At 51.3% G+C, this 25,510-nt stretch overlaps 2 protein-coding genes across 4 annotated transcripts; both read right to left on the bottom strand.

The window, feature by feature from the left end:
- Positions 1 to 2,477: 2,477 nt before the first annotated feature.
- On the bottom strand, positions 2,478 to 18,732 carry ZDHHC1 (zinc finger DHHC-type containing 1). Of its 2 annotated transcripts, none has more exons than XM_042892375.1 (11): positions 18,666 to 18,732; positions 16,696 to 16,908; positions 14,662 to 14,837; positions 13,960 to 14,061; positions 13,088 to 13,212; positions 12,614 to 12,772; positions 9,640 to 9,752; positions 6,028 to 6,116; positions 4,675 to 4,768; positions 3,904 to 4,012; positions 2,478 to 3,284 (listed from the first exon to the last, which is right to left on the bottom strand). In XM_042892375.1, exons 2-11 carry the CDS (start codon positions 16,906 to 16,908, stop codon positions 2,770 to 2,772), a joined length of 1,695 nt encoding a protein of 564 aa, XP_042748309.1. In that variant the 5' UTR covers positions 18,666 to 18,732; the 3' UTR covers positions 2,478 to 2,769. The 2 variants fall into 2 exon arrangements, with proteins under 2 accessions (XP_042748309.1, XP_042748310.1); XM_042892376.1 differs by lacking the exon at positions 18,666 to 18,732 and adding an exon at positions 18,098 to 18,157.
- Positions 18,733 to 19,434: 702 nt separating this feature from the next.
- Positions 19,435 to 25,234, bottom strand: LOC122191958 (fibulin-7-like). Of its 2 annotated transcripts, none has more exons than XM_042892374.1 (9): positions 25,162 to 25,234; positions 22,868 to 22,947; positions 22,427 to 22,583; positions 22,167 to 22,337; positions 21,890 to 22,015; positions 21,612 to 21,734; positions 21,403 to 21,540; positions 21,188 to 21,326; positions 19,435 to 20,072 (listed from the first exon to the last, which is right to left on the bottom strand). In XM_042892374.1, exons 2-9 carry the CDS (start codon positions 22,931 to 22,933, stop codon positions 19,712 to 19,714), a joined length of 1,281 nt encoding a protein of 426 aa, XP_042748308.1. In that variant the 5' UTR covers positions 22,934 to 22,947; positions 25,162 to 25,234; the 3' UTR covers positions 19,435 to 19,711. The 2 variants fall into 2 exon arrangements, with proteins under 2 accessions (XP_042748308.1, XP_042748307.1); XM_042892373.1 differs by lacking the exon at positions 25,162 to 25,234 and adding an exon at positions 23,154 to 23,486.
- Positions 25,235 to 25,510: the final 276 nt, after the last annotated feature.

Here is a 25,510-nt window from a genome sequence, read left to right as displayed (position 1 = left end):
AACGCCGCTCCTATAGAGCAAGTTGCTACAAAACAGAGGGAAGTGTTTCAGAGGTTGTGCAATATGTATATGGTAACCCTGGAGACAGCTCGTCCAGAAGGCATTAGCGGGGCTTAGCTGTGTCTGACAGCACACGGGGTGTGCAGGCGTGCCCAGCCCCGCTGCTCTGCCCCACGGTGTGAGGTTTGGGGCACAGGGGTCACAGCTTCGTCCTCCTCCCTCATTCGGGGCGCTCCCAGCACGGTCACATCAAAGGCGTTTCCCAAAGGAAGGTCATCCTGACTTCAAAGAGAAGACGCCGCATGATGAAAGCAAAGGGGTGGACGGGGCCATGATTTATAACCCGGCACTGGGAAGGGCTCCAGAAAGCTGTCAGCATCCTGAGGACACGCCGCTCATTCCTTCTAAAAAGCTACAGTGTCTCCTGCTGGAGCTGGGCAGCCCGGGGCACCGCGTCCTGCTGCTGGGACAGCCTGCTGCGGGGGGCAGCTCAGATGCTGAGCGGCACTTCTGGAGGTTCTGCTGGGGCACAGCAGCTCTCCTGGGAGCTGAGGACATCCCAGCGTCACCATTTCCACTCCTGGATGCACAGCATGCATCCTTAACGCCCAACACACCCAAGTCAGACACCTCTCACGCACACAAAGTCCTGCTATGTGCAGAGCAGAGCCCACACCGTGGCACAGCCCATCCTGCTGGCACACAGATTGCAGCACTGGGCCCCCCAAAACCCCATGGGCTTCCTGAAGGCAGCCCTTCTGAACATCCCCAGAGCCATCCACAGCCAAAGGGCAAAGCCTGGTGGGGCACAGTGCTGGATGGCAGAGCTGGGCATCACCAACAGGGCGGCGAAACGAACGGCTGCCAGAAGTAAGAAAGAGGAAATTATTTAGCAAAGGGCATAGAAAACTTTATTGTGGACAGAGCTAATAAAGAGCTCCGTACATAACTTTGGGGCTGGTTCTGCATGGGCAAAAGAGAACACAGAGCTACTGAGGGGTGCCTGCTGGAGATGGATGTCCGATGCCTCGTGAGTAAGGGGACAGCTGGCCTCGAAAGCCCACCTACTGCAGGCTGCAGCTCCCTTGGATGGCAGCAAACAGGGAGAAACAGCAGGGAGGGATGCCCATCCAAGCACACAGGACACTCCTCAGGGGTCATTCTCCATCCCATGGAGATGTTTAGCAGCACAGCTCAGCTCTCTGTCCCTTTAGTACAATAAACTCCTGGTCAGAGAGCCCACAGACGGCCCTGGAACAGGACGTGCTCTATAGAAAGCAGCTGGATGCTCAGACATCGCCTGCACTTTCCCTTCCTGAGGGAACTGGGCCAGCTGCTGGCGCTCAGGGCACGCAGCCCTCCTCATCATACCCAGGCAGGGGCTGTTAGACATGGTGCAAGCAGCCAAGGTGGCAACCACAGCTCTGGGTGGTGGCCACAGAGGCCGTGCAGCTGTCAGGTGAGGAACGACGCCAGGCACACAGCGCTGCTGGCGGGGTGCAGCAGACTGCTCCGCTGCTATCCTGGGCTCTGAGGGAGCTGGCTGCTAGGCAGATCTGGGCTTCCTGGCAGCCCGGCCCCCAGTGCTCAGTCAGGAATGCAAAGCAAGGCATGCTGCTCACGGAGCAGCACAGGCTTTGCAGCCCACATCGCCCTCTGCTCTCACCCCCACCACGGAGTGGCTCCAGGCACTGGATCCTGGTGTCAGGTGTGGGATTTTTAGCAGTACAGAACATCCACGCTTGGGCTGTGGGTTAATACTGACTTGGCAAGCCCAGGAAATGAAAAGCTTTTGGGACCTGCTGCATCCTCAGAAGTTTCTGATGAGAAAGCTGCTCTGCGGGGCACTCCAGGCTGCTGGGAAGATACAGCTGAGCAGGTCAGACCACACTGCTTTAGAGTACATGCTGGTGAACTTGGCTTGAAGGTGCACAGAGGAAAGTGGTGCAGGGACAGAACAATCCTCAGGTCACTCCCTGACTACCAGCTGAGGCGCCCTGCCATGATCCAAAGCCTGGGTTGGGGAAGATGGAAAATTGAGTTTTTGGGGTATCAACAGAGAGCGGAGATGCAGCCTTGTTTTATCCTACAGCATTAAACTTACTGCATGTTGGTCTGCAGAGCGTCAGGAGCACACAGCCCTTTCCTATGGAGAATGCTCTACTTTAGCTCCCTCTGGCAACACGTCAAAGCGCCCACCTCACACAGCCCTGGGCACTTCTCTAGCTGCAAAACCTGCTCCCCTTGACAAGGAGAGTGGAACCAGGCTTGGGGCAGTCCCAGCTCAGAAGGCAGCAGCCATAATCATAGAATTGCTCAGGTTGGAAAGATCTTAAAAGATCATGGAGTCCAACCACAACCAAACTGCCCTAACGACCCTCTGCTAAACCACGTCCCTGAGCACCACATCCAAACAGTTTTTAAGCACATCCAGGGATGGTGACTCAACCACCTCCCTGGGCAGCCCATTGCAGTGCTTAGCAACCCTTTCTGTAAAGAAGTGTTTCCTGATATCCAATCTAAACTTACCCTGGTGCAACTTAAGGCCATTTTCCCTCACCCTGAGAGATGATGGCAATGCAGAACATGATGCAGCAGGGCTTTTGCTGCCTCTCAGCTAAGTGTGCTGGAAGTTGGACAGCATCACACCCAGGGACGCTGCTGTCACCAGAGAATGAATTGCTGGAGCAAAAACCTTTGAACAGTAGCACACAGATAGAAAAAGAACATCTTGCTTCACCCCCAAAGGCTGCGGCTTCGGAAGGACGGTCACTCGGGCACTGCGGTGTTTGTCCCCACGTCCTTTAGGCAGGGATCATGCCTGCCCAGATGCTGTTTGCTGGTGCATTTTCTGTGCTGTGGCTCAGATGTGCTCCCATCAGCTCGGGGCTGAGAGACACGAGGTTCTCCACTGCTCTTACTTACAAACACAGCAGGAGTCTTAGAATAAAGTTCCAGATCTCGTTCCACGCCTCTGTCTCGCTGGCAGCTTTTCCTTTTCACCTTGTGCCCAGAATAAAGACTCTTCCCTTTGCAGTGTTTGGGATCAGATGCGGACAGGGGGCAGCGCCGAGCACTGCTTGAGCTGCTCTGACAAGGGCCGTGAAGGGCTGTGCTGCCCAGGTGAGTCTGAGCCACAGGGATCTCATCCATGGACTCGGCAGACTCGGAGTGATAGTCAGCTGGGGGTGCTGCTGCCTGCACTGCAGCAGGCAGGGGGATGGTGGGCACCAGGAGGAGAGGGCTGGGGGAGGAGGGGGTGGCAGCAGCTGTGGCTGGAAGCTCTGCAGATGGAATGAAAGACACAAGGAAGGTCAAGGAGGGAAAGGTCCGACAGCCCTACAGATGTCAGCTCTGACACGGCCGATCCAGCAGCTGGGAACCACTCAGCACGGCCCCCTCGGTGCTGCTGACACAGCTGCTTAAGCAGCCTAGCACTGTTTATGAAGATGCACATTTCCCTCTTGCTCATCTGACCAATTTCTCCTTTAAAAACGAAAGCAGTCCATGGTACAGCTGCCACCACAGTTTTTTTTGCTGTGCCTTCCTCCTCAGGAGAACAGAACTGAAATGAGCACTACTTCTGTTTAACTGTGCTGCTGCAGTAACACCTTGAGTACAATGACTGGGAGCTTCTCAGCTACCTCAGAACTAACAGTTCCAAGAAACAGCATGTTTAAAGCTGATACAGAGCAAGGAAAAGCTGGCATCACAACCCCATTAACTCTGCACAACACAGATGCTTCCAAATAAAGTTTACACCTGCTCTTCTCCAGGGAGTTTCCGTTCTTTGCTTTTTTTTTCCTTGTCTCTACTTTCTAAAAGCAAGTTTGTATTAATTCCTTCACATTTCAGTGAACTGGAAGAGTTACAGAGCAAAGCAGCTGGGTGCTGCACACTTACCTGACTGGGGACCTGGAAAAGAAGCCCAAGTTCCAGCATGTGGTTTAGATCTGCTCTCCATCACTGAGGAAGAAGTCCTTAACATCTTCTTCCTCCTTTTTTTCTGTCTCTGTGAAAGCAAGGAGGCAGAAAGTCACACAGCACGTGACATACCAAGAGAGGGATACCAAGATGGCCCTTGTCCAAGATACAAGTCTAGCAGAGAAGGATTTTTTTCTTATCATCTGGATGACAAAATTGATTAATGAGCTTAGAGGAAAAGAGAGCACCACTATCAGCCACTGGAGGAAATGGGGAGAGCATCTGGATGCAGGTAAATGAATTTTAAAAAGCAGAAAACATCCCTTTGGGCAGCTATTTCATGCACTAAAACCCACGCACTCCTTATTCCCCTGGGCAAATGCTTTAACCTCCATATTTGAAGGCATAAGCTGTTGGATTTTGCTGTACAGAAGCACACACAGGTGTGTGCAGTCACTGAACAGCACTGGAACAGAAAGATATTGTGCAGGCTCCACGTGTTACAGCTCAGCAGCAAGTCTGAGAAGCAAGAATGCATCTGCTCACGTGTGGGAGCTGAGGCAGGAGAGCACTGTGTGGATGCAGCGACCACGGGGCACAGTCAGGCCTGCACACACACTGAGCCCTGCACACACACTGAGCCCTGCACACACACTGAGCTAAGCACAGCTTGCATCAGGGCGAGTTTGTCCTCATGCAGCCTGATGGATCACCATCAGAGAGCAGAGCACACGAAGGACTCCTGCTTACCTGCACGGGGGCCGCAAAGTGAAGAGATGGGAGGTCAGGAGAGGAGCTGCATTCAGGATCGGCTTCGTTGGTGTGGACGTAGAGCTTTGAAAAGCTAAATACAGGCACATCAGATGCTTCCCTCAGACACTGCTCAACTGTGATGTCCACCTTTCTTGCACAGAGCCAGCTTCAATCAGGCTAAGGCAGCCCTTGCTTTGCACTGCACGCCCTGCACGACTGCAGGGTCGCTGCTCTTGCAGCTGTGCACAGAGCACCAAGAGTTTCCTCTCCCTTCCCCAAGGACATGAGTTAATAGGCAAGGCTTAATTAAGAGACAAGGACGCTGTTTTCCAGTGACTGCTCACCTCATGTCATAAACTGCACTGATTCATATTGTGATTCACATCTCCTGACAGCCTGAAATCTTACAATGATACTGAGCTCAATACAGGAACTGTGGGACAAAACCTGAAGTTTAAGCTGGCAACAGAAGAAACCCTTTTTTGTGATACAGTGGCTCTTAGCAGTGGATATTATCAGTGCTCTGCACCATCACCTGGCTTCCACACAGAGCCAAAACTCGATTTTGAGAGAAAAACCTTATGGCCTGAGAAGAGAGATTCAAATGTGGGGGCACTAAATGGGCACAGACACAACCTGAAATGTTTTTTCAGCCTGATTCCTTTTAATTTACTTAAGAAAAAAAAACTCCAGGGAGTCTGGAAATGGGCCAAGGCTGGATTTTCTGACACAAAGCAGGCTAGGGCATAATGCTGAGCAGGTCACTCGACCAGCTGATAAACTGAGACATGGCAGCAAAAATGCACAGAGTCAGAGCACATTTCAGTGGAATCCCTTTCTACCTTGTACACCTCATCCTTCAGTTAGCCTTCTTGCTAAGAGCCTCAGCCTTGTCAAGGATGTGAGCACACACAAGGTACAGAGAGTTACTATGTACAATCACCTCTCAAAGCCCAACAGCAGAGCATTCAGTTTAATTCCAAGACAACCCAGATACTCACTCAGAATGACCTGCTACTCCAGAGCTCTCTAAGCCTGAATCACAAAGTCTGCAGGCTTTCTCATTTCAGATGCTCACAAAGCAGACCACCTCCTTCAGTCACACTGTAGCAAGCTGAAGTGGAGCTCCCAGATCTATTTCAGGCAGCTTTAAAGTAATTTTATTGTAAAACTCTAGTTCCAGGAAAGTTATTGTCCCAGAGGAAGGGAGGTAAGTACTCCTGCATGTATCTGCCCTGCTGAAACTCAATGAACTCAGCATGTCTTGGTTGAAACACTGGTGCTCCTTCTGCTCTTTAGACTGCAGGGATGATTTCCCATTCAGCACACACACGTCTCTGGGAGACTCACCATTTTTCTGAATTGGCTGCTGAGAAGTCCTCTACCTGAACACCAGGGTTTGTATGGCCAGGGTTAGTAGTTGAAAGTAAATCTGCTTCCTGAAACGACCAGACAGAGAGAATTCACATTTTCAGAACAAGAAGGACACAGGGGAGAAGGATTTTCACTACAGGGGTGTTTTCTGCCTCCTACACGCCAAGCATTTTGTCACTGCAGCTGCCACAGCTGAAACTCAGCAAAGGATGTGGCACTGCTATTTTCCACTTGCATACCCTTATAAGCATAAAAGAAGGCTTGACAAAGAAGCCCCCTAAATTCAAGTATCCAAATTACAGAAAAGGGCTCCTGGTTCTCCCCCAGAAGCACTCAGTTGGGGTGGCTGGAAGACCACATGATGGATCTGTGATGATGCTGCCTCATGTAAGGCAGTAAATATGAAAGCCAACTGTAAAGAGCTGCAGAAGACTCCTGTAGTCTTGAGTTACGGGCTGATAAAACAGCATGTGAAACCCCTCAATGCTACACAGAGAAAAGAAGAAATTACAAGATACAAAGGGAGTACAAAGCCTCTGACACACATTGCCAATGCTGCCAGAGGGCACTGGGGACAACATCCCCAGCAACACAGCCAGCTCATCTTTGGTCACTCTTCTTCCTGTGTCAGCAGAGAGACTTCCCAAATTACTAGTTGCTCTCAAAAACCTTGGCATGGAGATCTGGAGTCCCTGTACTCATGTAATTGTAGATAAGAGAGCTGCCGAGCTGGAAGGAGTTCAGGCTTGTTGCATTTTGTAAAGTGCTCTTACTTTAATTGGTTTTGTAAATGTAGAAAGAAATTTGCAATTGTTTTATAGGTGCTGGCATCAAATGGAAGAAAATTGGTTCAGCAACCTTAAACATTAGAATTTTGTGGTCTGAGAATTGTACTGCTGGGGGCTCACTAAGAAAAGCAGAGCTCATCCCAGTGCAGGATTAATGGTCTGCAGATATTTCACAACGAATTTGTAACTCAGATCATCAGTTGTCATTGCCTGAGCACCAGGTGTACGTGAGTTGTTCCTCAGAGCTCCTTGGAGACCAAATTCCTAACGCTGACACACCAACCTCATGCACCTGAGTCACAAATGAAGGAGATCAGCCACAGCCTCGTGTCACTGTAAGCAGGGGGAGATGCAGGCATTCCTTGTACAGCGTGCTGAAATTGCTGCAGCAGGAGATATTCTTGTGAGACTGTGCACAGCAAGGGGAAATCATCAGGATTTGATATCCACAGCAAGCAAGCAGGACCGCAGGCTTGGTATTTCAAAGAAGGTTAACAAGATGCATCTTGAGGATAGCACAAGCAATGCTTTCCCAGAATGCAAGAGAAGAGCCTTTTAAAAGTCCATTTTGTGCATTTTGGCCTTTTAAATTATGTATAACCAAAGCAGCTGCACAGAGAACACAACCCATCCGAGCTGACAAGCAGGAACAAATGGAAGAAGACTCGATGAGTAGAAAATGCAGCATTCTCTCTGCATGATGAAAGCACAGCACAGAGCCCCAGCATCCCTCAGCTCCCACACAGCTGGGCAGCTGCCAGCCTGATGGAGCTGCCCCTCCCCATCAGCTCACTCGGGTTCAGCTCTTAGCCCTGCTGCAAACAGACTGCTAGCCCCACTGAAACCCCAGCTCCCAAAGCTCAGTGCCACCTCACGACCGCTGGCCACGCTCAGGTCTCCTGTAATCCTCTAGCCTGAACATAGCCAAAGGCTGAACCAGCACACAGGCTTAAAGAAGGCTTCAGCAAAGTGGGAAATGCATCTCCTCTTACTCTCTGTAGTTAATGAACAGTTAAGACAAAGGTGGGAAGAACACAACTTCTATTTGATGCTTGCAAGATCTTGGATCAGTTACAAAGGGCCTCTGTGTTCAAGCTGAAGGCAGCAGTCAATGCAGCTTACACAAGGCGAGTCACTTGGTGTACTCCTACCCATGTATTTGTTTGTGTTTATCTCTGGTTGCTACGCGAGGAACAAGGAAAGTCTGGGGGTTAACAGTGCTCTCAACAATGTTACTGGGCATCTTCCAGTCCCCACTGCTCCCCAAGGTACTGACTGCAGCAGGGAAACAGAGCTCCTTTTCACCCTGCTGCTGCAAGCCTCAGATGAACCGTACTCACAGCTTCTGGACAAGCAGCCGTGCAGACAGGAGAACACAGCTGAACAGCCTCATCCCAAACGGAGGCACACAGCTCACCTTTCTCAGGTATATTTTCAGCAGAGATTAAAATCTGGTAACCAGGAAGTCGTTAGTGCTGTTGTTTCGTTAGTGCTATAATGGTCACGGTAGGCAAAGCTGTGTGAGACAAAGCGCCAAACATCCTCGCTGTTATGGAAACCTTCCTTCAAACTGAAAGTTCAGATTTCCCAGCAGGGAACAAAATATGTATATGAGAAGCTGAGGTCTCCACATTGCACAGAAAGGGAATGAGCTCACTTTCCCTCTTCCTTTGATAGGGAAAAGCCATTAATGAGTGCAGAGAGACCCCAGGACCAATTCACAGAAGATGTGGACTAAGCTTGGAGTTAATTAGTTTCTTATGAAATATAAAACTAGTTATATAGAAGGCAACTCACTCAACTCATAAAGCCAGATAGAGTTACAAGGGCTTGCAGAATCCCAGAATAATTTAGACTAGGAGGAACTGGAAGTTTCTAGTCAGCTCCCCCATCCAAACCAATACAAACGTTCAGTCAAATTTTGAGCCCCCCGGGGACAAAGCTGTCCTGCAGCAAAATAAATTACACCCAACCTTTCCGTGAGACTATCAGCCTTATGTATTGCACTGCACAGTGCAGCAGGACTGAGGAGTCCTTTGCAGCAATACAGATCAGCATGGTGGTAATCACAAGGACCTCAGCGCTGTGTAGACTCATCTCAAAGGAAAACAAAGCTTCAAAGGGTCGTTTCTGAACAGGATTGATGCTCTTTTCTTTTTCCAGATAGTCAGACTAGCCCATACGAGCTGCCTGATGATTAACCTCAGTTTCTCCTGCTTTGGAATCGGTCTCATTTTCAGTCCTGACCTACAACACCATGCACACAGACCACCAAAATGCACACTGCCACCAAAACAGATGGTCCTGTCCTTTCCAGAGACGGGACCTTCCCACTCTTCAGTCATCCTCTCTCATGCTGACACAAGCAGTTATGTGACTGCTTGGTGAACCAGATGGGAGGGAGCTGGCCCAGCTAAACACTACCTCAACTATCTTTTTTCATAAGGTTTCTTCTTACCCAGATGAGTTCCCCCACCCTGTTCACTGCATGACTGTAACAAACAGCTGCGTTGGCAAAGGAGAACAGATAGCCCAGGGCCCAGAACAAATGGTGGAAGAAGAGAGTGGGTGGGATTGATTTGTTTGAAAGCAGTACTCGCTAATGCCTGAAGTGCTCATCAAGTTACAGACCGTAGGCTCTCTCACATCCTACTCACATCTCTGCTCCTCAGAGGTGCCTCCAAAGTCCTATCTGGAGCAGCTGCCTCTACAATTTGAAGCATACAGAACTGAAGCAAGCTCTACGCAGCCGACGAGTGAGGTTGTTCCATGGGAAGTGGATTGCAAGTGCAGCAAGTACCTGAGTGGGCATCACCTGGGAGGGACAAGGATCCGGCTGCTTGTCTGCTTCTTTGGCCTCTTGCTGGGCACGCTGCTGCAGGATGTACTCGTATGTAGTCAGTTTGTTCCACACTGGGAAGAAAGAAAGAGAACAGCTGTCAGTGTGTGAAAGGCCACTCCTGACTGCACTGACAGCTCACAAACAGCCTGAAAAACTCCTCGTTTCAATGGCAACTATAAACAAGAGAAAACTGACACTCCAAGCCAAAAGCACCTTTGCACTGCTTGTCTTACTGTATCCTTTACTGTTGTCACAGTGCTCAGTTAAATGTCTCACACACACATGGTGCTGCCTTTTGTGTGGCAGAAATTCATTCAGCTCATTTCAGAGCAAATCCATTCTTCATATGTGATACTTGAAAGATCTGCGTTGCATGATGAGCAGTCCTACCAAACGCAGAAAAGAAAGCCAGCAGGTTGGTGCGGCCCAGAAGGAAGACTGAGATAATTAATGTCCAAAACAGCGAGCACGAGATGCCCATTCATCTTGTGCCAAACGGACTCAAAGTTTATATGTGCCTGAGTTTATGAGCTCTTAACGTCCTGCAGACACAAACATCTGCTTCCATGAATGAGCAAAAGCATCTGACATTTCTGAGCAGCTTGCTTTCCTCAAGAGACTCCAAACATTACAGGGATTCAAAACCAAGGCGTTCGTCCCCTCATGATGTCGTAGTATTTTTAGAACACAGAAGCCAGAAATGGATGCTGCAGCTTCTGGCTGCAGTCTGGAAGCATTATTCCTGTTTACAGTAGCATGTAGTTAAATCAGACGCTCAGGATGTGGGACATCTAGACTAAAATCTCTGCTGTGCCTGAATTCATTTGTTCCACTTGTGCCTTATCCCTCAGAACCACACTTCAGACACACGGCTACACTGCAGGGAAGTGGGGGAGAGCAGAGGCAAGCAATGGCCTTAGGAAGAAAAAAGAATCCAAGATGCATTTGGCCAGGAAGTCAGACCATAAAAACAAATGCAAGCCTGCAGCCAAGTGATCGGAGAATGTATTTAATGAGGAAGGTGCAGAGTGCTGGCAAATGCTAGAAGAATTGCATCTGTGTGCATTATTTAAGAAACAGAACATGGGTACAAACCATTCTTGGGTTAGAATTCATTGGTTTCTGCATACTTAGCAGAGCAACTTCTACAATATTGTTAAATGGCTATTTAGTCAAAAGCACTGCATCTGGCAGACAGCACTGCAGCACGTCATTAAAAAGAAAACCAAACACCTCTCTGCAAACTTCCCATGTGCCATGCTTCACCGAGTGCCTCTGCAACTGCATCTCAGTCAAGATGTAACTGTGATCACACGGATCAACTGCCTTGAGAACAACCTACTGTGACAGCAGCGAGTAATTAAAGCCAGGACAGCCATTCTGAAAAGATCACATTAAAATGGGTCACAACTAAAAGTTAATTTGCCTTCAAATTGGTCCTGAAGGAGTACAAACAATTCACATCTAGACAACAATAAAAAAAACCCAGAGCAGAACTGGGTTCTACACACAGAACATTTCTGCTTGATGAGAGAAAGAGCACCGTTATCCCAAGGAAGGAGCACCCTCTGGTGGAAGCTGTACGGGTAGACAAGGTAATGTGCTGCAAGGTCAGCGCTGCACAGAATAACGCTGTCTTTTTCAGCCAAAGGAAACGTTCCTGGAGTTGCCCCAGCACTGCGATGCTTTTCAGTCTTTAGTCTGTAGTGGTAGATCAACCTTGAAAATCTCCAGGCATCACCATTAACCTGATAAAAGTCAACTTGTAATTACAAGAAATACAAGAAAGATTAAAAATCAAGGACTGTGACCCATCTGGAACTGCACTGGTTTGTGCTGACCTTGTTTGTGTTGGCTTCTGTCTCTCTGTTACAGACAGCCTAACAATCCACCTCTCTTCCAGCACATCCCTCCTTCCCTAGTTTTGACCCCACTGACTTCTGCAAGTGCAGGATCTTCTCTCATCATGACTTACAGAATGCAAACAGCACAGGCTCCACTCCAGACAACGACTGGAAAAAAAGCTATTTGATGACCATTTGAACTTCCAGACCAAAACTGTCCCTCCTGATACAGCACCAAGTAGGAGCCCTAATGAGGAGCCTTTCTGAAAGCTTCTTCCTCTGAGTCCCACAAGTCATTCTGTGTCAACACAGCACAACTTCCATAATGGGATCTGATCTGGGAGTTGGGCTTCTCACCAGAAAATGAGACCAGAGAAACAGGATCTCTTGTATCACAGAAGCACTGGCTCGAGAGAATGGCACTGCACATGAGTGCACCTTGCTCACATCATGCTGTGTCTCAGCTGGTAAGCCCTGCAGCACCAAATGGCATTACACAGAACCAGCTGGGATGCTCTACCACCCTATAACCACAGAAAATGTGACCCAGATAAGCTTCTTATGGACTACATAAAATGATATGCATTTTTAGATAAAGTCTCTCACTATTATATTAGCCAAGAACAGTTTAGTTACAATTCTTCTTTTATTTCTTCCATTTAAGATGCCATCATTTAACCTTCAAGACTTACTTGCAACTGTCCAAACACCACATTCTGGAAATGGCTACTGATGCAGTTCAACAAGTGAACTCTAAGTTTATCTGGATTCTAAAGTCTTGTATGCTTTCTAAGACTCAGCTCTGAATGAAGGAAATTGTATTGATAGAATTTCTTACTAGAAATTTCCAAGATAATGATTTAAAAATGCTTCTGAGGAATCTGACTCAGGCTGGAAAAGGCTTTTCACTGGCTCCAATCCATCTTTTGCAAAGACACAAAATGTATAAGGTTAAACCCCCTACTTTCTACCTCTTGAGTGATAATCTTGCAGGTTTGTAACATGGATGAACACACAAGGAATGCAGAACAAGCAGTAGCTGAAGAAAAACAAAATGGAGATGCGGATGAGAGGAACAGAATACTTACTAAGATAGATGTGAAAGGTCAAGAGGTGGCCTAGCAGGCTCACAGTCACCAGGCTCAAAAGAATGAAAGTCCCAGCTGAGAACAAAATGGCAGGTGCCCGAGTCTCAACAGGAACAGCAGGCAGAAACACAAACCAAACATCCGTGTGGTTCTTCAGACCTGTAAAACAAAAGCAGCAGGAGGTCTGCAGGCTGCCCATGCAGTGTCTCTAACTCAGCTTTACAGCTGAGGAAATATTTTTTAACTCAAAATGGGTTGCAGGCCCATTATGCATGTGAGGCTTAAGAAACTTTGTGCTGCAAGGCTTTTAGGAAGAGCAGTTTAGTGGGTGCAAGAAAGAGACATTCCATCAGCTGAGCAAACACTTGTACAACTGAAGGAATAAGGAATGGGAGAAGAGTGTGGAAGAATCCAATCTCACACACTGGCCCCCCAGAGGAGACCATCATGATTCCCAGGATGCACTGCTCTTACCTTCATAGTGATGGTCAGAACGAAGCATCGTGGGGTTAAGGAAGAACTCAACAAAGATGTAGAAAGCAATGAGCAACAGAAGCCCAAGGCCCAGGATGGCAGACACCACGCTGTTCAAAAAGAACCTGCCAAAGAAGTGGGAACTCTGAGTGGCTCCAGTAACATCACAGACACAATTCAAGAGACAGATGTACACAGCCATCCCTTATTACTGTGGCACTTTCATAGATGCCTTGTTTCATGCCCTAACATAACTGAGAGCCTTGAAACAACTGTAGTTAGAAAGCAGTCAAGTGTACGTGTGATAGAAAAAGAGCTCCCTGCACAAAATCTCAAGGCAGCACATCGTGGCACTGAGCAGTAACAACTCTTTGCTCCACATGTGGCTCTAGTGCAGCAGAGTGAGCAGAGAAGCAATAATCAGCGTGAGCCTCCTTATTCCTTACCTTAAACCTGGCACAGATTAGATTTGTGTGTGTGCTGCTGCCAACTGGCAAATCTTGGAGGGAAAGCAGACAGTTTGGATTCAGAGATGGGAACAACAGCACGATCACGGACCTATTCCCACTCCAGTTATCACACGCACTACGGACACCCACTTAACATCCCATCATGTTTTCCTAATACCACGTAGGACAACCAAGTTTTCTGTTTTCATCTGTAGACATTTGATTACTAAGCGTAGGGATTTTATCCCTGGTTACGTGGATGTCACAGCAGTGCTTGCATTTTACACCTCGTTTTTTCATGACTGATTTTATTCAGCTGAGATCTAAAAGAAAAGTGGTTCTGTGTGGCTGAGAGCAGATCAGACTTCTCTGGGGATATTATTTAGGCAGCGATGTGTTCCTGCCACACTGCCAAGCCCTTACCAGTAATTCCTCTCTCCCACACAGTTGTTGAGCCATTTGCAGTGGTGATCAAAGCCACGCACACACTTGTTGCAAGATCCACAGTGCTTCGATTTGGCACTCCTGCCAAAGAAAAGGTGGTGTTAGAGAGGCATGCCTTTACCAGGGACACAAGTACAGGGGAGCAGAGCAAGCAGAGAGCCTGGGAACCAACCATATCTACAAGAAGAATAAGTAAATTCCCAAACATAATGGCTGTATTCACTATTGCTGGACCATGATCCCAAACACTGCAAAGTTTGCTTTTTTTAATGCACTGCGTGATTTCTAGTTTGGAGATCACTGCTTTCTTGTTTCCAAACCCAGTTCTGCAGACCCTCACCTTACAACCTGCCCTCCAGGCATTTCTCCTACCGCATTAGGATCTAGCCAAACACAAGCACACACGTCCAAGCTACACGCTGTTCTCAGATGCAACGCCAACATCCAGGTAACAAAGAGCAGCAGAGTCCTCTCCACACGACATGAGAGCAATAAAGTCACACACAGGACCACATTTGACAGTGGACGCCTACCCAGGGAATGAGGATTCACTGGCACTGCAGAGCTAAGAGCTTCAGGAACTCGACTTCAATCTTACAGCCTAACAGTAAAGAAGCGTCCAATGGCAAAGTGCAGTGGTGAAGAAGAAAGATTAGTAGGAAGAGAAGAGAAGATACTTACACATTTACATCACAGACATGGCAATGATGGTTTTCAATGACATGTGCATGCTGATTACGATTGAAGGTGGCCAGAGGCCCTAGATAGTTTTTTTCTCGCACTTTTGCATCCGCAGGATCAATGGAGACTGCAGTAAGATGAACAACTAAATGGTAGATAAAACACACTCCTGGACACTGAAGCACACAGTTAAGGATTGTAGGAGTGATTTATATTTGGGTATAAGTATTATTCTTAATACACAAAGCCCACGGAGACAAGGAATATACAGATTATAAATTACCATAAAACTGATTACATTAGTCTGAGCTTTATTAACAGAGTTCACTTGTCTCACTGTAACTAACAACCTCTGCTCAATGATACTTAAATCTACAGGAAAAACTCCTCACAAAGTACTGCTCTGCCTCACGGGAATGTCCTCCCTCGCACAGGAGTTTTTAAAGTTTACCTTTACTTACCAGAATCTGACCCTATGTGCAGCCTGATGGTGTAGGTTCACGCTTCTCAGTCCATACAGAATCTTTGGAAAGCAACAGGCAGTTAAGGCCGTGCACATGCCCCTTCAATAGACCAAACTTTCAAAAAAGAGAGAAAAAAAGTCACATCAAGGAACTGGCACTGAACACCTTGCTTTCCTCTTCCTTCAGAATCCCAAGGAAGAGGATCACCCCTATCAACTACAGTCCTGTGGGATTCACTGACAGGACGTGTCACTTATATCTCAAAACATCACCTGTTTGAATTCTTCTCTACCAAACCCCAGTCACGAGGCAGAGCAAATAAGCTTTAGAAGTACTTTTGATCAAACCTCAAGTGACTGCCAATATTTGCAAAGAAAGCAGCAATGTTATGTGGATGCCCCATCCCTGCAGGCATTCAAGGCCAGGCTGGATGTGGCTCTGGGCAGCCTGGGCTGCTGGTTGGTGACCTGCACACAGCAGGGGGTTGGAACTGGATCAGCACTGTGCTCCTTTGCAGCCCAGGCCATTCTATGATTCTATTTCTGGTAAACCAATGCACACCAGAGCTTGCTTCTCCATACACTGAAATACACAGGCATGCACACAACAATTAATCTTCCTGCTTATTTGCTACGCAACCAGATATGCACATCATTGATCCTATTAAAGTCTATGGAAAATGCAGTAGCGTGGTAAGGAAAAAAAAAAGAGGCATTAGTACTAACAATACTAGCAGTAAAGCTCTGAGTTATGTTGCTTTGATCAGTTAGAATGACTTTAGATTGAGTTATGATGATATGAGGCAGACAAATTTACAAAGCTTGAGGCACGATGATACCAAGGATTTCAGGAAGACAGGTAGATGAAAAATAACTGCAAGCTGATAATGCTATTGATGACTGAATCATGCAGGTTTAATTAAAACTACTAGCAAAAGCATCAGAATCCCAATAATATCAAAGCCCCTATGGACATACAAATTCCAGATGTACAAATGATAAGTGCATTCCTCAGGAAGATCTTTTCAGAACTCTGCCCAACATCCTGTCTATAACATTTCTTGATTACCTGGTTCTGCTAAGGAAGCTGTAAATATGAATGGTAAAGCAGGCTTCTGCTGAAGGATTTTCTTCTTTCCAGTTACAGAACAATGTTAAATTTTCTCCTTGGTTTGCACTACAGTAAGACTGACAGCAATCCTGGAGACACACAGCCCCGCACTCTGCAAACAGCAGTTCCCTAGTTTTCCTATGCCCTCTCTGAAAGCCTGCAGCACACTTGTAGAACAACATAAAGACACAGAAGCAGATGTAGGTAGAAGAGCTTGGGGGGCAAAGCCTTAAAAGGGAGTAACGACAGAGACAGGTAGAATGTTAATGATCTTCCTTGGTGGAGGAACAGAGATGGTTCCAAAATAAGTGTTTCTTAGAGACAGGAGAAAATCAACATTACGGCTACAGCTCAGAAAAAGATTCTGGCTAAGCTGTTTTCTCCTATGCTCACCACTTGTTTTAAAATGTCCCACTGGTAATTCATTACAGCTCCTGTTCTGCTCTTGACCAAAGGATACGATATAGCCAGCGGGCAGCCAGTGGAGGGGCAGTAGAGGAACCAGAATTCCAAAGCCAACCAGCGCAAAGAAGAGGTACAGCAGCCAGGTAATGATCTGGAAAGGGTGCAGGGGCCAGCTCCAGCCATTTCTTCGAGCACGTTGGACCTTAGGACCAGCTTCACCCAAGTTCTCTGGAGCTGTCTTATTAGGAGGTTTGTCGCAGATGTTCATCTGTAGAAATAAAAAGAAAAAAGAAAATATTGATATAAAAGAATTCTGACTGAGTCCTGATCCTAGATCCAACATCTCCATCTCCAACAAAGTTGGAGACCAGGACAAGCATTTGAGAGAAGACTTCTCTCTGCAAAGAGGATCTATAGGAACAAAAGGGGAAAAATAATTACACATTCTAAAAGCAAGTGTTGATATCTGCATGAAACAACAACAAGCCAAACTTTCAGCTAAGGGAGACTTGTGAAGGTTTTGACAGTGTTTGAATGGATCTAGGCCAAAAGCAAGTAAAAAGAGCATAGGTGGGCAGCCCAGGGACAGAGCACGATATGCTCTTTTTTGGGAACATCTTCATTTCAGACAGCTGTTCCAGTCGATGGCAGAACAAATCATAGACTCACAGAATGGCCTGGGTTGCAAAGCACCACAATGCTCATCCAGTTCCAACCCCCTGCTGTGTGCAGGGTCACCAACCAGCCCAGGGCCACATCCAGCCTGGCCTTGGATGCCTGCAGGGATGGGGCATCCACAGCCTCCTTGGGCAACCTGTTACAGTGCCTCACCACCCTCTGGGTGAAAAACTTCCTCCTAACATCCAACCTAAACCTCCCCTGTCTCAGTTTAAAACCATTCCCCCTTGTCCTATCACTATCCACCCTCACAAACAGCCGTTCCCCCCCCTTCCTAAATGCTGCCACCTGACTCAGATATGACATGCTTTCCTTCGAGCTGGTGAGGAGAAGTGAAGTGAAAGCAGGTGGTCCTCCTGGAGCACATGAAATGGAATCACAGCTTCAGCACTACACAGAAACAGAGGCACCTTTGTCGGCAACAAAGTGGAAAGACTAGAAACTGAACAAAAAGTGAGCAAAAAGAGTCAAAAGGGATTGCACACAACACTGCTGCAAGGCCAACTGTTGCTAGAAGAACAAAACAGAGTTACGTATGCAGGGCACCCACACAGCAAGCTGCCAGATTACTGAGCTGTCCTACAACACCAGGGCTGCCAACATGAGAAAGCAAGATTTAATTGCAAAGACAAGTTATGAACCATAACCTGGGAAGTTCTTGATGTCTGAGTGTTTGCACAACAGCTATGACAAACAGATGCTATTTCAGTTTGTGTTAAACTGTTAGTTGTAGCTCTCTGCTTGCCACTGAGCCGGGCTGTGCTTTGAACAGAACCTGCCTTGCTAAAGAAATGCGTCCATTATGCATTCTGTGGGACTGCAGGGTTGGGCTTCTCCGGGTCCCTGGGCACAGGAGCATGCTGAGAGGCAAGGAGCAGAGGTCTCTGGCTCGTTATTGTCTCATTTTGACGTTGTCTCGTGTCATTGCTGTCATTTTGATAACGGTTCCAGTGCCAGAAAATCTCAAAAGGCACTGACTGCAACCATCAGAGCAAGCAGGGCGGCTCAGATACAAGATCTGCTTGCATCAGTGCAAGCAAAGGGCTGGAAATTACTGCTACAGAACCAGAGAACATCCCGAATGGAAAGGACCCCGGTGGCCACTAAGCCCATCTCCTGCCCACACAGCACCCAGGCGCTGCCCCACGGCCTCAGCTCCGCAGTGCACAGCCATTAACCCCTCGTTAACCTTCGGCACCGCTCCCGTTAAACCCTCTGATCTGCCCGCGTCTCTCCGCAGGGCCTCTCAGCGCTCTGCTCCCAGCTGAGTCCCGTCAGCAAACCCGGCACGTTTCTCGCTCACGAAAGCACGGCGCGCACCGCGCTGCCGAACGGCTCCGGGCTTACTCAGTCAGCGCTGCTCGGAGGCCGCAGGTCTCCCCGTGCAGTCCGCACGCAGCGAGGCCCGAGGCCGAGGCAGGCGGCGTGATGGAGCCGGGCGCCCCGCGTGCCCCGTGCGGCCGGGACGGGGACGGGGACGGGCCCGGCCCCGCAGCTTCTCGCCTAGAGAAGCGAGAGCGGCGGGTCAGGCCGCTGGGCCCGTCGCCATGGCAACGGGCAGGCTACGGCGCGCCGCGAGGACAAAAAGCGTCGGGCGCGTTTCGCCGCAGTGTTCCGTTTCCCGCCTTTCTCCACCGGTTCGCTTCCCGCCTCAGCGCGGCTCGCCGCTCCCGTGCGCCATGGGAGGTTGCTGGGCGGCCATCCGTGTGAGACGATTTCCCCCCACTGCCGGGCCCTCAGATGCTGGTGAGCGGCGCCCGCGGCACAAGGAGGGCTTTATGGGCTGCGCACAGCAGCTGCTTTGTGCAGGGGCGGCCTCAGGAGCCTGTCCACAGCGGCTCTCCTCGCTCCTTGCCCTGTGTGAGGCTCAGGGCCTTTCCCTTCCCCATGGCCTGCCCTGTGTTGGTGGGTTGAGGGGACAGAAAGCTGCTGGCACCGGCCCAGCTGCGAGCCCCGCTGCTCTCTCCATGCTTCTGGTGTTCCTGCAGCCTGCCCATAGGGCTGAGTGTTGGCCAGGCCCAGCAAAAGATGTTTGTCACGGAGCAAAGACACCCTCCTTACAGGCAGTTTTCTTTTATTGGATGAGTACGAGGCATGAGGAGGCACAGCAGGCTGGCACAGACGGTCCCTTCCTGCTGTAACCCTCAGCATGGCTTCTTGATTCCTCCAGGCAGCATCAGCAATGAGCAGGGGTTCTTCTGCTATGCTCTAACAGCCATGAGCAAGCAGGAGGAATCCTAGGATATCATAGCACCTCCCGAGTTGGAAGGACCCACTGAGGCCAATTCCAAGAACGGGAGTCCTCTAATGGTACGAGGGCTGAGATCACCACGCTGATCCCACTCCACCACTCCCCAGGACAGAGCCACATCTGCCTCCAGCAGAGCCGCATCTCAGAACTCATACTGGGACACAAAGGCCGTGACCTTGAAGATGTGCTTGCCCAGCAGCACTTTGCGGGAGAACTCACTCATCTCCAGCTCCACCTCCAGTGTGGCTGGCCCCACCACTGGGCTGCTGAGCACCAGCTCTCCCGTCTGCCGGTCGGAGCGCCTCACGGCAAAGACGCCCTGGCCCCGGCCACCTATGATGGTGAAGCGCAGGCTGTCACCCACAAAGCGGGTGGTGGACATCTTGAAGAGGACGCGGGGCACGGTGCGGTTGGCCTGGAGTGGCAGGTAGTGGAAGGAGATGGAGGTGGCGGCAAGGCGGCATGCTCGACTGTCTGTGGGGCAGGGGTTCCTCTCACACTGGCTGCCAGGAGACAAGGGAAACCAGCACTCATAGAATCATAGAATTGTTTGAGTTGGAAAGGACCTTAAAGGCCATCTGGTCCCACTCCTTGCAGTGAGCAGGGACACTCACAGCTCCATCAGTGCTCAGAGCCCCATGCAGCCTAACCTTGGAAGTCTGCAGAGATGGGGCACCACTGCCTCTCTGGGCAGCCTAGCACAGAGCAGAGGGGCAGATCCCTTCCCTGCCCTGCTGGCTGTGCTGCTTTGGATGCAGTTCAGGGCTGTGAGGTTTGTACATTGCTGCTTCATGTACAACTGCCACCCACCAGTACCCCTATGCTCTGTCCTCTTGACCTCTGGCTTGTACCGATAGCGAAGGTTGCCACAACCCAGGTACAAGACCTTGCACATAGCTTTGTTGAACCTCATGAGGTTCTCCTGGACCCACTGTGTTACTTGGGGAACAGACTGCCTGCTTGCAAACAAGCTTATGGAGACCACCAACCACACTCTGCATCTCCAGGAAGGTTCTGTGATGGAGCAGCCCAAGAAGGGCCCAGGCATGCCCAGGCTTGGAGAGGTGTCCCTGGGCTGGGTGCGGGATCTGGATGCAGATCTGCAGCTCAGAGCTAGGATGCTGCTCTGCTTGGGTTGCTGCAAGAGCTGTGCCAGGACAGGAGGAACGAGCCAGCGGTGCACAAAGCAGTTCAGTCTCACAAGCAGCACTGGGGGGGGGAGTTGTATGTTGAATTGTAGCCAAAGGCACCACATGAATGTACAGAGGAGGGGAAATGGCGTTGTTCCCCCCCAGGTCCTGGGCATCAGTACTGTTGACATTTGATTAAAGCTCTAGCAAAGCTGGACTGGAGCATGGCTCCCGGATAGAGGTGCTTTGCTCTGGCTGCAGCCCTGAGAACTATGCAGCGCCTGCATAAAGCTCCCTTGTATTTGGGTGCTCCCGCCCGCTCCCGCAGCCACCAGCGTCCCAAACCCTTTGGCAAGGGGCATCCTGCAGCACGCCAAGCACGCTACGTGTGACAATTTGCTGCCAGCACTCTCCTTGCTGCCCTCGGATGCTGTGGTATAGCACAGGTAGGGCCCGTCCCCTCCCTGAGATGATGGCCCGATACTCACAAGCTGGAGGTCTTGACATAGCTGGTGTTGTGGCGTGGTGGGGGGCACTTGGGGCGCACGCAGCGGTGGCCCCCAAAGGTGTTGATGCAGAGCTCACCGTGGGTGCAGTTGTGCCGGCTGCCAGTGCACTCATCCACATCTGCAGTGGCAAAAAGGGGGTGAGTGGGGCTGTCCATCCTCTCGGCCATGTAGGTGCTCGGCATCCCTCCTCTTACCCTCGCAGGTGTTGCGGTCAGCATGGAGCACGTACCCCGGTGGGCAGAGGCAGCGGTAGGAGCCGGGGAGGTTGAGGCAGTCGTGGAGGCAGATCCGGGTCTGGGGGTTAGGCTGGAAAAGCTGGCACTCGTCCACATCTGTGGGTGGGGATGGATGGAGGCTGAGGCGTTCCATCCTATCACGCCTCATCCCTCCTCACACTTTGTACCTTGGCAAACACCTCCTGCCCGCATCTGGAAGCCGGCATCACAGCTGCAGTGCTGCGAGCCTGGGCGGCCCTCAGCACAGCGGGGCTGACGGCTGAAGGACGAGTTGCTCAGCGTCACCCAGTCTGCAGGAAGGATGTGGTGTCACCAGTGGGGAAGGATGAGATGGTCGCAGCATGGCCCTGCAAGCATTCCATCCTCCTCCGCTCCAGGGATGCATAAGGCACCCCAGCTCAAATCTGAGCCTCTGCTGAGCTGGGGATGGCTTGGGGGCACCTACAGGCATAGACAGGGCTCTGGCAATTGGCTCCTGACCAGCCCCGTGGGCACAGGCACGTGTAGCTCTGGTTGCCATCCACGCAGATTCCACCGTTGGCACACGGGTTGCTGGAACACTCATCAGTACCTGCAGAGAAAGAGCTCATAAATACCATGAGACCAGGGGCAGGGAAAGCCAATTCCTGCCTCTCCCAGCCCTGCTGGGATGCAGTCCTGCTGCAGGGGATGCAAGATCACTCCCTGTGCAATCCCACGACCCCAAGCCCACGGCACTTCACTTCTGCAGAAGGGCTGGGTGCCGCTCCAGGTGCGGTCCCTCCGGCAGGTGCGCGACTCCGAGCCCACCAGCTGAAATCCAGCATTGCAGATGAAGTGAACGTCGTGGCCCACCCATGTGCTGCGGCCCAGCTTCCGCCCGTTCAAGGGCACCGCCAGCTGCGGACAGGTGTCTGCGGATGGACAGATGGACACGGCTGAGGACGGGAGCCCAGCCCTATCCCTGGGTCGGAGCTGGTGTGATGGGGATGCCGAGCGTTACCGTTACGTTTGCCAGCGAGCCTCTGGATGCGGCTGTGCAGCACTGAGAGCTGCTTCTTGAGGCTGCGCGTGCCCTGGAGGTGGGCAGCCTCCTGTGCCGACAGCAGCTTTTGCATCTGCCGCACGGTGCTGAGCACCTGCTGGTGGCTCAGGCACTCCTGGAAGAACACAGGGCCCTCCCCATCACCCGCTGGGCTGGGCTGTGTCCCCTCCCATGCCAGCTGGGGACAGCTGGGCTCATCCTCTGTATCCCACTGCAAGGTCTGCCTTTGCTTATGCATCTGTGCCAACTTCAGCCCCTCTGCCTGCTCCTATATCAGTACCTGTGGTGCCTGAAGCCCTCCAGGTGGCTCCAGCACCCTCTCTGATACGGAAAAGCCCCCAGACCACCTTTTGTCCATTGGTAGCCCTACCATGCCCACCTCGGGTGCAGGGTCCTTACCTGGGTTCTGCCAAGGGCTAGCTGCAGGATGCACAGGGCCACCCAGCCTGGCAGTGGGATGAGCATCGTGGCACGGCCGGCTGCAAGGACGAGACAGCAATATTCCATCCTGCCCCACACCACAGCCCCATCAGAGCAGAATCAAGGTGGTGTTCCCTTCCTTACCCTGAGCTCTTGCAGCCACATCACACAGAGACCCCCACCACTGTCCCACAGCCCTCCATGCAGTGACATGGCACTGTGACCACCGTGTGGCATTACCCCACAGCCCCCCTTACCCACAGACCTGCTGGATTTCGGGGGCTCCGGGATGTTCCCCAAACTCCCAGCCCTGCTCAACCTCCTTCAGTCACTCGCTCGCAGCCTGCTCCTCCGCTCACCGGATTTATTCTCTGTGTGTGCCTGCATGCTGAGTGTTTGTTGTTTTTTCCCCTGCCCAAGCCATAGGAAAGTTTCCCCTTGGCACCAGCACTGGCCTCTCCCTTCCCTCTCCACAGATCAGAAGGTTTGGGGCCTTTTCTGTCACACGGGCAGCAGATGCTGGCTTTCTCTGCGGCTGCGGCATGCCGCTGCTCACATGGGATGGCCGGGACCAGGCGGTGGCTGTCACTGTGCTCACAGCCTCACCGGTGCTCAGTGCACGTGGCACACCTGGTGTGTGTATGGGGCTGATCCGGAGCATCTTCCAAGCATGGGGAGGGCTCCCGGGACCAGAGGTGGCTTTGGGGTCTGCACTGGATGGGGGGTAGCTGGGCTGCATTGCAGCCTGGGGTCGGGTTAGACACAGGATCAGCATCAGTGTTAGGATGAGGTATAACATTAGGGTCAAGGATAGTGTTAAGGTTAGGGTTAGGGTGAGGGAGGATCCCGGACTGCCTTGCATGGGGGGCTCCAGCGTTGCCCCTCATTGCAGGAAGGCATACAGAAAAGACGTGGGCTGGGCTGCAGGGGGGGCTCGGATCCCTCCCCATCCCAAAGGGCACAGCTGGTGGGGATGCTGGAGGCTCTGCAGGAAACCCACGGGCTACACTAACCTTTAGTTTTGGGACTCACACATTGCCCTGTGCCAAGGGACCCCCGAGCTGGGACAGAGCACTCAAACAGAGGGGGTTCTGGGCCCCCTGCCCAACCCCGAGCATCCCTCCCACTGTCGCCCACCCCATATCCGCGTTGCCCAGCTCACTGGAGCGGGAATTTGGCCTTGTGCCCACAGCTCCCTCCCCAGCAGTGTGCATTACCTCCCCAGCATGTTTAATTCATGGAGCAGGAGGAAAACAGGCGGTGGGGCTGGGGGGCGATGCCCAGTGCCTGCGATCCCGACCCCATTGCGGTAGCGGGGCTGGGACCGAGGGGCCCCCCGAGCTGTCTCCAGAGACAGCGCCTGGGACTGTTTTGACAGAGCTATTACTCACCCGTCAACCTTTTGTTCAAGCTGACCAGCAGCGCCTGTCTGAAGTCCTGAATAGGATCAAATCTTGGAAGCAGACACGCAGGCACGCAGGACTGGCTCGTCCCTCCCCAAATCCTCCCTTCCCTCCCCAGTCCTCCCGTTGGTGAGCATGGAGGACAGCAGGGGTCTGGCTGGCCTGCTGCTGGTGCTGCTGGCCTGCCTGGCCTGGAGGGTGGGTGAGTCGGAGAAGCTGTCCCCACTGGCTCCAGGACCCCGAGGTAATGGAAAGGGAGGGGGGGGGGGCTTTCTGCTCACATCGGGGCAAAAAGCAGCTTGGGAGCCCTGAGCGTCGTTCCCAAAGGGATGGGGTGGATGTTACCCTGCCCCGTACTTAAACAGGTAGGGGGCTGGGGTGGTGATGAGGTGGTGGGGCTGGAGATAGGGATGTGGGGCTGGGGCTGGGAATGTGGGGCTGGGGCTGGGCTCTGGGCTGGTGACAAGTGCAGCACGATGAAGGCAGTGCTTTGCCGGACCCCCCTCCCCCCCTCCCACCCGACAATCGGGTGCATTCCTGGCAGTCTCTGCTACCCCCCAGCCCCTGTCCCCTTTGTGCTCCTGTGCTTCCTTCACTCCCCTCTGGTCTCCATGGAGACCCGGGTGCCTTCCCATAACCCAGGCTGCCGCATGGGACCGGCAACCCGTTCGGCCCCATCCCCAGCTGCCCCTTGCCCTCTGCAGCTCTCAGCGAGAAGGAGACATTCCTGGTACTCTCGCTGCACAACAAGCTGAGGAGCAAAGTGCATCCGCCTGCGGCCAACATGCAGAAGTTGGTGAGTGCCCCAGCCCTGCCTCTGCCAGACCCAGCATGCACCAAGGACTGATTCTCTGAGGTCCCAATGCTTACCCTATATCTGTTGATGGTCACCAGTCATCTCCTGGTTGTCCTCAATCATCTTTTGGTTGCCCGACATTCCCTGGTGGTCCACAGTCATCTCCTGATGGTTACCCTGCATTCCCCAACCATCTCCTCGTGGTCCCCAACCATTCGCTGTTGGTCCCCAGGCACGTCCCAGCTGTTTCCATCTCCTGATGGTTTCCCAACATCCTCCCTGGTGGTCCTCAGCCATCTCTTGGTGCTTCCCCTTAGTTCTCTGGTGGTCACTCATAGAACCACAGAACCATGGAACCACAGAACCATAGAACCATAGCACCATAGAACCACAGAACCATAGAACCATAGAACCATAGAACCA

This window comes from Lagopus leucura, unplaced genomic scaffold (assembly GCF_019238085.1).
Source record: "Lagopus leucura isolate 7727_CA_CO unplaced genomic scaffold, USGS_WTPT01 107-18_obj-0_obj, whole genome shotgun sequence".
NCBI classification, from domain to species: Eukaryota; Metazoa; Chordata; class Aves; order Galliformes; family Phasianidae; genus Lagopus; species Lagopus leucura.
The sequence above is the reverse complement of the archived record's forward strand: the minus strand, read 5'-3'. Positions and strand labels throughout refer to the sequence as shown.